The sequence below is a fragment of the Haplochromis burtoni genome, unplaced genomic scaffold, assembly GCF_018398535.1.
Source record: "Haplochromis burtoni strain Fernald_Lab_line unplaced genomic scaffold, NCSU_Asbu1 Contig_52, whole genome shotgun sequence".
Taxonomy (NCBI): domain Eukaryota; kingdom Metazoa; phylum Chordata; class Actinopteri; order Cichliformes; family Cichlidae; genus Haplochromis; species Haplochromis burtoni.
In genome coordinates this window covers 1,690,069-1,702,025 of record NW_024582413.1, presented here as the reverse complement: position 1 = coordinate 1,702,025, position 11,957 = coordinate 1,690,069, and the positions used below count along the sequence as shown (strand labels likewise).

The following is an 11,957-nucleotide window of genomic DNA, read 5'->3' as shown; positions in this document are numbered from 1 at the left end:
TCCTGCCTCTGTGGATCTGGTGCTTCTAACCACTGGCAGGATTTCCTTCCTGTCTGTTGATGGTACATCCCATGCATGCTTGGTCTTACATGACAGGACCTTCTCTTATTCATCATCACTGCTGCCTGAGGCACTCTTGGAGAAGCTCATCTGCCATCTTCTTGATGTTTTGTGTTTTTATCCTGGACTGTGACTCTGACGCTAGCTAATCCTCCACTAATCTCCTGTTTCTAATGCTCAGAGTCTCAGGATGCTAGGCTTTCCATGCATTAAGAAGAGTGTTCACAACAGTAGCATCTACAGTGCCACAGGAATTTATTTGCCTCCCTTCTGAATCTGATTTCTCGTTTTTGCATATTTGTTTAGATGTTTCAGATCATCATCTTAGTCTAATATTAAAATTTATATTAGACTAAGATAACCCGGGTCACAAAAGAACCCAGGATATCATCTAAGGAGCTGCAAGCCTCACTTGCCAAAAGCCTCACCTGTTAAAGTCAGAGTTCAGGATTCAATAATAGGAACGGCAATAATGGAGATTTCCAAGTAGAAAACCACTGCTGACCAAAAAGAACTGAACCTCGCGATAAGTTATCGCGAGGTTCTTAAAAAGAACTTCAGACCAACACTCAAACATGGTCGTGCAGCGTGATGGTGTCGGGCTGCTTTGCCGTTTTAGGACCTGGACGTCTGTTGTAATTGCTGGAACCATGAATTCTGCTCTTTACCAGAAAATTCTGAAGGAGAACGTAGGACAGAGATTTGAAGAAAGCGTGGCTTTAAAAAAATAAATAAATAAATTGGAGTGGCCTAGTCAAAGTCCAGACTGATTGAGATGCTTTTGCATGACCTTAAACACACCGTTCATGTTAGAAAACCCAAACATTTGATTGCAGTTCATGCTGGCACCGGTGACACAACCAGTTATTAGGTTTAGGGGCAGGTTTGGATGTCTTTCTTCTCTTAAAAGATGAAATCACCATTTTAAAACCACTTTTTTAAAGAAATCAGGAAAGGGGCAAATACTTTTTCACAGCACTGTAAATACACAGATAAATTAAAATGTGTGCACTCGAGTCCTGTTTTTAAAGATGTCTGCAGATGTCAACTGATCATTAAAACCCCCCAAATCACCAGTGCATGCATGTGCACGATGTATGTAAACTGCTGATGTAAACTGATGTGAATATAATGCTAAGTGTAAATAAACTCCAGACTACTTTGAACCTTCGACCCACAGATGAACCAGTGTCTCTCTCACTTTCACCGCTATGCTCCGGATGAAACTACATATGAAAGCAAACACACTGTTTATATCTAAAAACTCTGAGCCCTTCTCATGCAGGCTGAATGTGCTCTGCAGCACCTCCTTCCTATCCCCTTCGTCATGTATATCAGCCCGCCTTTGCACTTGACCAAATATAAATGTTTCTTGGCCCGGCGACAGGCTGAAATGGGGAGGAGTCTGACAAAGAGTTCAGCTTAGGACAGACTGAAGGACAAACGGGGAGAAAGAACTGGTTTGATATAAAAATAAGAGGACAATAACGAATACTGAGCACCATCTACCTGAGGAACAGTAAGTTTTTACCAGATTTTACTGTATTTTAACTGAAAAAGGGGCTGTCAAAATTCTGGACATAGACCAGCAGTGGTAGGCCTTTGCTCAAACCTGCTTTGTAGCTACTTTGTTTGGTACTAAAGCACATGACACACGTGGTTTAAATAACCTTATCACTGCATGTTCTTTTCAGCTGATCTTTAATTTCTTCTTAAAATTAAAATAATTAAATGTTGCTTCATTTTACTTTTTATATTGCACATAAAATTCCAATAGTCAGATTCTGTCTGTTTCTACGTGCACTCTGGTGTAAAAAGTGCATTATTTATATCTACAGCTGCTATTAAACTTTGTTTTCTCTCATTCCACCTGTTCAGATGTCGGCCGCCTTAGCCGCTCGCCGGGTGCTTGCTGCTGCGTCACATTCAGGCAATGAAGGAGGAGGTCAGCCTGTCCTTTATAACTAAATACCATAATGGTTCAAAGCCTCCCCATTAGAGATCAAAACTAAGGCACATTTACTTTTTAGTTGAACATTAACTGAAATGTCTGCAGAGCCGACAGCTATCCTTGCTCTGGCAAATAATCACAAACTGACCAATAGTGAGGCAGGTCCTGTGATTTATTCCTCGTGCTTTAACAAGTGCTTCACTTGTGTATTTCTGTTGTTTCGGACAGCAAAGACCTGGAAGATACTGACCATCGTCTTGGCCTTTCCTGGGGTTAGTGTCTGCATAGCCAATGCTTACATGAAGGCCCAGGCGCACTCACATGAACAGCTCGAATTTGTGCCATATTCTCACCTGCGTATCCGCACTAAGGTGAGTCTCTGGTTAATGTATTAATTAACAACCATTTCTAACTATAAATGCTCACTCTTTCAATATCATTTTCTCCAAAATACTATATGTCCCCTTCCAGAAATTTCCCTGGGGAGATGGAAACCACAGTCTGTTCCACAACCCGCACACCAACCCTCTGCCTGACGGCTACGAGAGCTCCCATCACTGAGAGGATCGGCTCAGTTTCTCGGCTCTATCCTGCTGCATGCTTCAAACTCCGGTCTGCAGTCTACTTGGTTTAATTAAAACGGCTGAGGGGCCAAGTAGACAGCCAGGAATAAAACCACTTTGTGCTGTATTACCATGAGTGCCAGTTCATTTTTTAAATTGGAGAAGTGCTCATTTTAATTTAATCAATACACAAAATATGTGTCTGTGTGTGTGGTGCTGTGATGAAAGTGTATTTACATTTTAGACCGATGTGATTGCAGATTGCACTGAGTTTTTCCATGAGGAGTGCCAAATTTAGAAAGATTAAAATCCAACATATATCAGGCTTTAAATATAAAACTATTATTCTATCAAACATTAGTTTTTTCCTATTGTTAAACAATAAGTAGCATCAAGTATCATAAGTGACCTGACTCAGTGGCAGATTCCACCGTGTCATAAAGGTGCATTGTTTTCCACAAACTATCCAGACGACTGCACTGGCACGTTGCTTCACGCCAACTCAAGCCCACATAAAATTTTTGGCAACTGTTTCCCCGACTGAAAACTTTTATGCATGACCAATTTTTAAAGACACAGAATCCTGAGTTTCCGTGAGCCTGGTCACAACAGTTAGGTTAACTTGACATTTACTAGCCTAATTGAGGTGGGTTAACTCTCTGGTGTCACCCTCCTCTCTCCAGCTGTTCGGTCTGCAGCACTGCACAATTATACTGTAGTGATAAATGTAACAGCAGGGCTGCCTCTGAAATGCACGTATGGCTGGACTTCCATTGGACTGGAGCGATGTTACGATGCCCAACACCACCACCTAACCGAATGCATTTACTCTAGTACAATCTTAATGTATTTGTGTTTTATTCCTCTGTTACACAGCTTTCTACTACATTATATTATAAATGCAAAATAGCATCAATTTTAAAGCTTACTTGGGGAGATTTTAAACTAGAAATTATTTTATGTTGGCTTATTGATAAAGCTATCCAGCAGTAGAAATAAAATCTTCTCCAGCTGATCTACACATTCACGAATTAATGGTTATGATCAATTAATATAATGTATATGATTCTGAATAATGAGAACTTTTGGTCAGAACAAAATATCCTGATTGCCTGCAGGTCCTCAGATTCCCTCTCCACTGACAAAAAATTGCACTACAGAATTTTGTATAATTCCTTGTGTTGCCAGGTAGATAATTTGATTAGTAGAAACCACTTTTTGACAAACCAGAATGATTTGTCAGAGGGAAAACAAATGTTGGACTGGAAGGAAACAAAGACAGTGGGAGGTTAATCACCCACCTCAAACATGAAAAGAAAGTACTGTATACCTATATCTATGTGAGAGCATTGAATGCTTTTGTTAACTGTTACGTGCAGTCCAAAAAAAAAAAAAAAAGCTGAACAGGTACTTGCCTGCTTCTTTTACCTATAAAAAAATCTTTAACCCCAGAAACTTTGTAATGCAGTAGCAGAAACCCTGAAAACACCAGAGTCATCTGGAGAGCTTGACTTTCTCTACTGCTAGTTATCCAAGTTAACCAAAACTCAATTAACTTTCAAGGCTTTAGGTTTTCCCTTTTTTGTGTACGCACACACTCCCACAAGAAGAAACTGAGACCAAAGTGATGTTCCACCAATATATTTACTGGCATAAATTTATGAGCCATTTGAAATGTATATACGTTGCTTATCTGCTATTCCACTTCATCTCCAACAACTGGCTCTCAGACCAACCTCATAATTTTAGCTATTTTTATCAAATGCATGACAGACATCTGCTTTAACGTTTCCCCGGTTTAAAAAAAAAATAAAAATCGGAAAAAAAAAAATCACCAACAGTAAATTATAGTAGATGTACATCATGCTGGGACGTGCTACATTTACATCCAAGCTAAACAGAAATGTATTCTTCAAAATGATCAAAATAAATCAACATAAATCAGCAGTTCCTTCTGTAAGTGCTGGAGCAGCATTTTTTAAGGTAACCATGCTGCTGTAAACCACATAATCCATGTGCTTCCTAAACGTATGACAATGGAAACTCTAGACACTTAAACTCACGCTGTGCCCCTTTAAATTATGTGATCAATCAGTATTTCGATCCTTGCTCAGGTCAAAGCTACGGAGACCAAACTTAACAGATCTTGTTTGAGAGTCTCTGCACAGTCAGCTTCTCTGGCCAGTCTGCGAAGGCAGTCCCCGGCAATGGAGGAGGACAGGAAGGGCCGAGGACAGTCCTGACAGCCCAGCAGCAAGGACAGGCAAGCCCGGCCCAGTGCTGGGTAGCTGTACCGCTGGGAAAACCAGTACAACTGGGGCAGCAGAGCAGCCAGAACACCACCTTCAGCAAATGTTTCCGAGGAGCGAGAGCCCTGAGCCGCAGATTTAGGAAGCTGCTCTGAACCTTTAATCAAGCTCTTTGGTCTTAAAGTCAGCTCTTCTGAACTGACTGATTTGTCCACTGTTTTCTTACCGTCTGTCTGTTGCAGGGAATTTGGTTTCTTTGTTTTTTCAGTTTGCATCTTAAATCCTGTCAGCTCTAGCTCTGACGTTCGATTGGCCAGGCTTTCCTCAGCAGACTCGGGACACTCGTGGTCCATTTTGGATGCATCCTTTTCAGCGTTGGCCTCTGTTGTAGTCCGATTAGCAGCTTTCGGACAGCAGGACAGGAGAAACGACACACACAGGTCCTCTAAGTCTCTCTGTAGCTCACTTACCAAAAACCTGCAACCTCCAATCATCATCTCACATAACGGAGTTTTCTGGAAATCCACATTTCCTTCCGAGCGCTCCTCTGTCTCGCTTTCATAGAGACTCAGACCATCGAGCACCAATTTGTCCAAAATCTGGCACTGTCCACTCTTCCTTCCTTCCTCCCTTTCCTTAATTGTTTCTTCACCCTTAGTAAAGCGACATCCATGCAGATAATGTAGCACTGGTAATAATGCACCTCTGCTGACATCTTTAATGGGGATAGCTTCTTTTGAATTGCCCTGAGCTTCTCCAAATCCACCTCTCAACAGGGCCCTGAAATACTCAGAGCCAACCCCACCTGTGCCCTCAACCCCAGCTACAGCCTCCCTGCAGGCTGGGACCTGGGTCCCATCATCCAGCAGCAAGAACAGATCAAAGTTAGAGACGCTGTAAGGGCACGTGTCTGCTAGCCGAGCTTTTTTAGAGGGAGGCGGAGAAAAATGACGAAGGCTACTGATCGACTGTCTTATAACTGAAATTGAATGTTTTTTGTCGAGCTCGGTTTTAATGGTACCTGTGAGAGCAGACAGGCATCCAATCAGGAGAGAGAAGTACAGCGAGTGGAGATGTGAGGTCACGCCTGAACGTGGAGAATTCAAAAAGTCAGAAAGCAGTCTTTCACATTCAGCAGGGTGGTCTTCGTCCGCACCATCGTCGTCGTCACAGCTGAGGGGCCGCAGGGCCAAGAGCAGCCCGCCGCTGTCCAGAAGAAGTTTCTTCAGCAGTGACTTGTTGCTGTACGAGAAAAAGAAAAAGGTAAAAACATTAATAGTGAGTGTTTATTGTCTATTCTGACCTTCTTTGTTCCCTCTCATATACACACTGTTACAATGATGGATACTAGTATTCAAGAAGGAAATTGTTTCAAATAATAAGGTCAGCATATGTACAAGTAATCCCTGAGACAAAACCTCACACTACAGTAAGCTTATTTTCAGGCTTTTCTTTATCTGATCTATAAGATGTCAGGATGTCTGGCAGTTTCTAATATAGTTGTTTCAGGCACGCAGGTAAGAGAACAGAAGCCCCGCCTGCCTGCTGTTCAAGCCTTCTGTTTACAAGAAACAGGCAGTCTGAGGATATTTGGTGTAAAGGTTGAAGAACTACAACAGCTTGTTTCAGATAGAAGATTTCCATATTTCAGAAATATAATGCAAGTAGAATAGAATCCACTATATTTGGTCTACTTCAAAATTCATCACAGATTACTGTTATGTGGGGCTGCAGCTATCGATTATTTTACTAATTGATTAATTTATCAATTATTCCATCGATTAATCGAGTAGTAGAAATATTTGTCTTATTAATGAGTGATGCGGAAAAAAAATACAGTTTTTTTTAAAACAAACTGCTCATTGTGTTCCCGTGTTTTTTGTCTTATCCGTCAACAAAACAAACCCTTTTTATTTACGTTTTAAATTTAAAAAATTGTCTTAAATGCAAAAATATATTTTAAAAAATACTCTCAAGTATAGTCAAATAAAATAAGATGAATATGCAATCTAAACTAAGGCATAAAACATGAATCTTTAATGTCTTCTTAGAAGGCTTTTTGAGTTTTTGTACATGTGTTTTTATATGTTTTAAAAGTGTGCAACTGAATGACTGAGTTTGCGTCTGTAAGGAAAAAGGAAAATGTAGTGGCTGCAACGAAGAGAAGCAAGCATATCTGACTATTCTGAAGTTTGCCCCGTGCATTGATGCAAAGCTTTTGTGTTGCTGAACACAAGAGGTTATGATGGTGTAGATAATGAACATTAACATTCACCATCCAACCTAAGATCCCTCGGGTCAGTGGCTCAGAGTTTTACTGGCCCATGTACATTTTTTTTTGGCTTGTGAAAAAAAAGCTTTCATTTGTATATTTTTAAATATTAACGCAATTTAATTGAGACAGTATTTCAGATTATTTCACTTTGAATCTGAACAATGTAACATAAGCTTTGAAATAAATGGTCTAGTGCACACCATGCCCCCGTTTAGACTCACCCCTGTTCGCATCCATGTAAAAAAGGACAGCTGCCGTCAGCCGTCAGCGAGCTGTATAATCTAACCAGTCTGGTATCAGACTAAGTTACCAGTTCATCGGCATATTTTAATACAACTCCTGGAGGCTTGCTGCAGATTTTTCTCTGTGTAAAACAAATGGCGGTGAATGGAGCAGCTACAAAGATTGTTTTTCTTCATATCGCAGTTTGTTGGTGAGTTGGTTTGATGAAGAGCCTGCTGTTTTGGACACGAGAAACACGTTTTCTTTCAATCAACCTGAGCTCACCGTCGCGTAATGACTCCGCCTCTTTGCTCTTCGCGGGATGTAAACAGACTCCGCCTCCCCATTAAACTGTGGTAGCATCATCACTGCTGCTGTTGGGTCATCTGTGTTTTTGTTTAAAATTGGGAGCTGAGTTTGTTTGTTTTTTTCACATGCTGATCCTAAATATGTTTGTATTGCACGTCTGTTTTTTAAGTCACAAGTCTGGGAGAAGCGCTCACGTTTCCATGGTGACAATGTTCCGCTACAGGGCCGTGCCTTAAACGAAGTGTCGAAGCAAAGAATGTGTGCCGAGAACTTTTTAGAACTGAATTTTTCGAAATACTCAATAAATCCTTGCAGCCCTACTGTTATACATTTAGTATTTTTTTATGAATACATTGTCAGTATACATCCAATACTTACCTGCTGATTAATGGCAGAGACAGTGCACAGTTCAGCTTATCTGAGTCAGAGCCAGACAGCATCACATGTGCAAGAACCCCAGAGCCAAATCCAGACTCACACTGGACACGCAGGTTATTCAGAAGGGCCACACCTGCAAAGTCAGCACACAATTATAAACTCTTTAGTCTTACATAAAAAAACAAAAAGACCAGATATTATATTTGATCGAACAAAAGACGGTTCCTGAGATAAATTCTGATCAACAGCGAATCAATATCGTCCCTGTAGTTAACCAAATGTGACCAAGCAGCAATTGAATTAGTTGAATTTTCAGTGTATCAGTGTAAAGTTCAGGGTTACTTGTTAGGAGTCATTTCACTTGTAGCCTGGCTTTCTCAGTTCAAATAAAAATGATTCCAATAAAGCAAAATAAGCAGATTTTAAATGTAAAAGACTAACACTGCACCTCTACCCTGTGAGCATATTTAATTACTTATGTGTGCATTATTTAAATCTTGTATAAGGTTTCACTTATTTTAACATGACTGTGCTCATCTCACCAAGCTGTTTAACTTTGGCTTTCACTCTGTCCGTCTGCCTGTCTCCTCCTTCAAATCCTTCTTCTCTCTGGCAGAGATGGTGGCGAATGAGCGCTACAGAACCTGTTCGGAGAAGCGACTGCAAACAGTTCGGGTTGCAGCTCAGCCGGCAAAGCATGCGGAAGCACTTGCTGCTGGGATCCTCACGCTGGGTAAGGTAAAAGAGCAAGCCGGACATGACGCCTGAGCTGACCAGAGCAGCACTTGGATCGGTGGCGTGGGAGAAGCGCGACAGCAGCAGCAGGATGGGTGACTCTGGCGTCCAGGGTTCGGGGTGGTAAGGGTGATGGAAAGCTAATGCGCGAGGCACAGATGGAGGAGTCTCAAGTGTGACTTTAGTCAAAGACGTTGTTGATTGAGCCCGCGGCCTGCGTCTGAGTGGGGATGAAAACTTGGATGGAGAAATGGGGGTTTGGCTTGTTTTAGTGGGAGAGGAGATGGTGGAGGAACTAGGCTGGGTTTGTGGTGAGAGCGTATTGGAGGGAGGCAGATTGGTGACTTTTGATGATGATGAAGACAAAGGCGAAGAGTGAGGTGCTTTTTTAGAAGCAGAAGAAATAGCTGGGTTGGGTGAAGAAGAGTTTTTAAGAGAGGAACTAGAATATGGGTTTGAGGAAGGGGTTTGAGGTGATGAAGATGGCGGGATCTGAAGACTCCCCCATTCTCCATCAACATTAGAAGAATCTAGAAGGTCCCCTTCAGAAGCTATCAAACCCTCAGACACCAACCAGGACCTGGAGAAAGGAATGAAATTATAAACAATATAAAACAGAAGAAAACAGTGCATTGGGAAAACTAAATTTTAAAAAATAAATTTCCTTTTTCCATACCTGAGACTTAAAAAGCTGGATGAGCCCTGCTCCCTACCAGATTCTTCCTTTTTGTGTCCCTCGGGAGGAGGAAAATCAAAGGAATCAAAACATAATGAAGACAGGAGCTCGGTGGGAGACGTACTAGAGGAGAGGCTCACGTCCATCTTCTCAGTCAATGGCTCCTCTCCTCTGGTGAGCTCAACTAGCCGTGCAACAAGAAGAGGAACCAGCCCCAACTCCTGCAGCTGCTCCATGGCAGATTCATCAAAAACAAAGTCTACACAGGCCATAAGAGCGAGACGGGAAAGAGGATGACTCTGATGAGCCGACAAAAAGCCAATCAGTACCTCCAGTCCGCCGCTCTCTTTCACCTTGGCCCGGTTCACGGCCTCTTTGCAGCACAAGCACAGAGCCTTGAGGAAGACTCCTGACTTCAGTGGGTCCCTTTTAACCTCCTCTGTGAACTTCTGGATGACTCCCAGTGACCCCACGAGAGGGCGTAGGCAACCCTGAGAGCACATATTGGCTAATGTTTTCAGTGCCAACTCTTCAAAGGGTTTACCAGACTCTCCTGTCACCATGACACCCAGCTGAGCGAGGACCCCGGAACGAGACACCTCCCTGGCACATTCAACACCACAGCCCCGGGTGAGCTCATGGAGAGTCCTGAGAGCTGCTCGCCTCAACCCCTGGGGATACTCTGGTGCAATAAGAGGGGTGAGCGCAGATAGGGTCCCTTGGGTGAGCAATGAAAGGCGATTAGAGGGCGTATCACAGAGGTAGAGAAGGGCTCGAGTAGCAGACTGAGCACACTCAAGTTTGGGACAGGCATCTTTGGGTGGAGCAGCTGTGGGGGAGGACGGTGCAGATGAAAGAGACACGCAGAGAAGGAGAAGAGGAACACCACCTGTGTGATAATAAGAATGATTAATAATCAGAGGAGAAATTATATAGAGTCACAGGTCAAAGAAAACACATTTTGGTAGATTTGCTTTTATGTGATGGCATTACATGTGATATCTTTGCACTGTCTGGTTATCAGCTTTCAGTTTTTTTGTTTATTGTCTTCTTTCCCCTGTTTGACCTTAATGATCGACTTTAAATCTGCCCTTTGAGCACTCTACTTTTGCCTGTCTGTTACAGCACTTATTATTATTATTATTATTTTTTTTAATATATCTACAACTAAAAAAGCCCATTTGGAAGCTTTCAAGCTCATTTTAAATGCTGTCAGCTACAAAGGTGGATGTGACACACAGAAGCAGGTCAGACATACCGGCAGAGTGGATGAGTGCAGAGCTTTCTGGATCCATGGCCAAGTTCCCTAAAGCGCGGGCTGCTCGGTTCAGGACTGTTTCCAGTGACACATTTTTCTTAAGGATGTCCACTACAACAGGCATTTTTCAGATATAAGTTATGATAAAGATTGCTTAAATTTAAAAAGTATAATATATAGTATAACAATAAATCACCACTTACCTACAATATTTATCCCATCAAGTTTACGCACCTGATATTGTAGGAAAGTAGGAAAACATTTTAAAAGTTAGTGACATTAATAAACAAACTCATCTATTATTTCTTGTCTCACCTCTATTCGTGTCTCCAGCTCAGTGCAGCAGTTGCCCAGGATGCTAAGAGCGAGATCCAGAGTTTTCCTCGAGCACTCTGGGTGTTTAATCAGATCCAACAGGTGCCGGAGACCACCCTGACCTCTGAATCTGGCAATGCCAGCCTTGCCGCCCTTGATGTGCTGCGTCCTAATAGCAACAAGCGCTCGCCACTGGGAGACTTTGGACCTCTTGTCCGTTTCTCTGGCACCGCCTGAGCCTGACTGTCCCTGACGCTCAGACCCCGATCCAGATTTGGAGATGTGAGTCAAGCACCAGGTCAAAGAAGACTCTGGTGATGGTTGTCCTTCCCTGGAAGGAGTTCTCGGGTTTTTTCTGTCACATTCTGCAGCCATGGCCCCCCGGATTTCCAGGTAACAGGTGTACTTGTTTTTAATTTGTCCTCCTCAATTAAAACAAATATCACAGGCGCCGCGAGGCATCACTGGACGTTTCCAGTAAAACACCGAGAAATTATATACCATGTCCTTTCCACTTGGATATACTCAACTCTTGGTTTAGTTCATTGTCTTTAAAGTTTCCGGAAAAAAGCGACTTGTGTGGTAAGAACTACAGATACCAGCATGAAAAAGGAAAGTGTTACCGCCTGACGCCGCACTCCCCGACGGGATATGGAGTTCCGACGGCTTCGGTCCGCTCCCTTTAAAACTGGCCTATATCGTAAGAAGGCCAAGCAAACGTTAATCGACCAAGTGGACGTGTATTTTCTCGGTGTAATATATTTTTTACACACAAAATGACGAATTAAATCTCTATTTTATCAATGTTTTGTTACCACTGGCCGAATAATTTTTGTGAAACAAACTGCAATCGAGTGGGTTAGCCGCTAACGCCATCTTTAGCCAAACAACAAAACAGGGTCGGCCGAGGGAGGGAGCAGGGAGTGAAGAGGTGGGTCGGTTAAAAATACTCTGGGACGTGTAGTT

The 11,957-nt window shown here is 42.4% G+C and overlaps 2 protein-coding genes across 2 annotated transcripts; one reads left to right on the top strand and one right to left on the bottom strand.

Moving 5' to 3' along the window:
• Positions 1-1,429: 1,429 nt before the first annotated feature.
• Positions 1,430-2,701, top strand: LOC102306789 (cytochrome c oxidase subunit 6A, mitochondrial). Its single transcript, XM_005921799.2, has 4 exons — positions 1,430-1,579; positions 1,939-2,005; positions 2,240-2,382; positions 2,483-2,701. The coding sequence occupies exons 2-4, from the start codon at positions 1,939-1,941 to the stop codon at positions 2,570-2,572; spliced, it is 300 nt and encodes a 99-aa protein (XP_005921861.1). The 5' UTR covers positions 1,430-1,579; the 3' UTR covers positions 2,573-2,701.
• Positions 2,702-4,394: 1,693 nt separating this feature from the next.
• Positions 4,395-11,916, bottom strand: armc5 (armadillo repeat containing 5). Its single transcript, XM_005921803.3, has 7 exons — positions 10,992-11,916; positions 10,880-10,910; positions 10,677-10,787; positions 9,419-10,307; positions 8,550-9,322; positions 8,008-8,140; positions 4,395-6,065 (listed from the first exon to the last, which is right to left on the bottom strand). The coding sequence occupies exons 1-7, from the start codon at positions 11,364-11,366 to the stop codon at positions 4,685-4,687; spliced, it is 3,693 nt and encodes a 1,230-aa protein (XP_005921865.1). The 5' UTR covers positions 11,367-11,916; the 3' UTR covers positions 4,395-4,684.
• Positions 11,917-11,957: the final 41 nt, after the last annotated feature.

Coding starts and splice junctions, on each gene's coding strand:
- LOC102306789 (XM_005921799.2), top strand. CDS start 1,939: ATGTCGGCCGCCTTAGCCGCTCGCCGGGTGCTTGCTGCTGCGTCACAT. Junction 2,006..2,239: donor TTCAGGCAATGAAGGAGGAG/GTCAGCCTGTCC, acceptor TGTTTCGGACAG/CAAAGACCTGGAAGATACTG. Junction 2,383..2,482: donor ACCTGCGTATCCGCACTAAG/GTGAGTCTCTGG, acceptor GTCCCCTTCCAG/AAATTTCCCTGGGGAGATGG.
- armc5 (XM_005921803.3), bottom strand. CDS start 11,366: ATGGCTGCAGAATGTGACAGAAAAAACCCGAGAACTCCTTCCAGGGAA. Junction 8,141..8,549: donor AGCCAAAGTTAAACAGCTTG/GTGAGATGAGCA, acceptor CTGACTTTGCAG/GTGTGGCCCTTCTGAATAAC. Junction 6,066..8,007: donor TCTCTGCCATTAATCAGCAG/GTAAGTATTGGA, acceptor TTTCTCGTACAG/CAACAAGTCACTGCTGAAGA.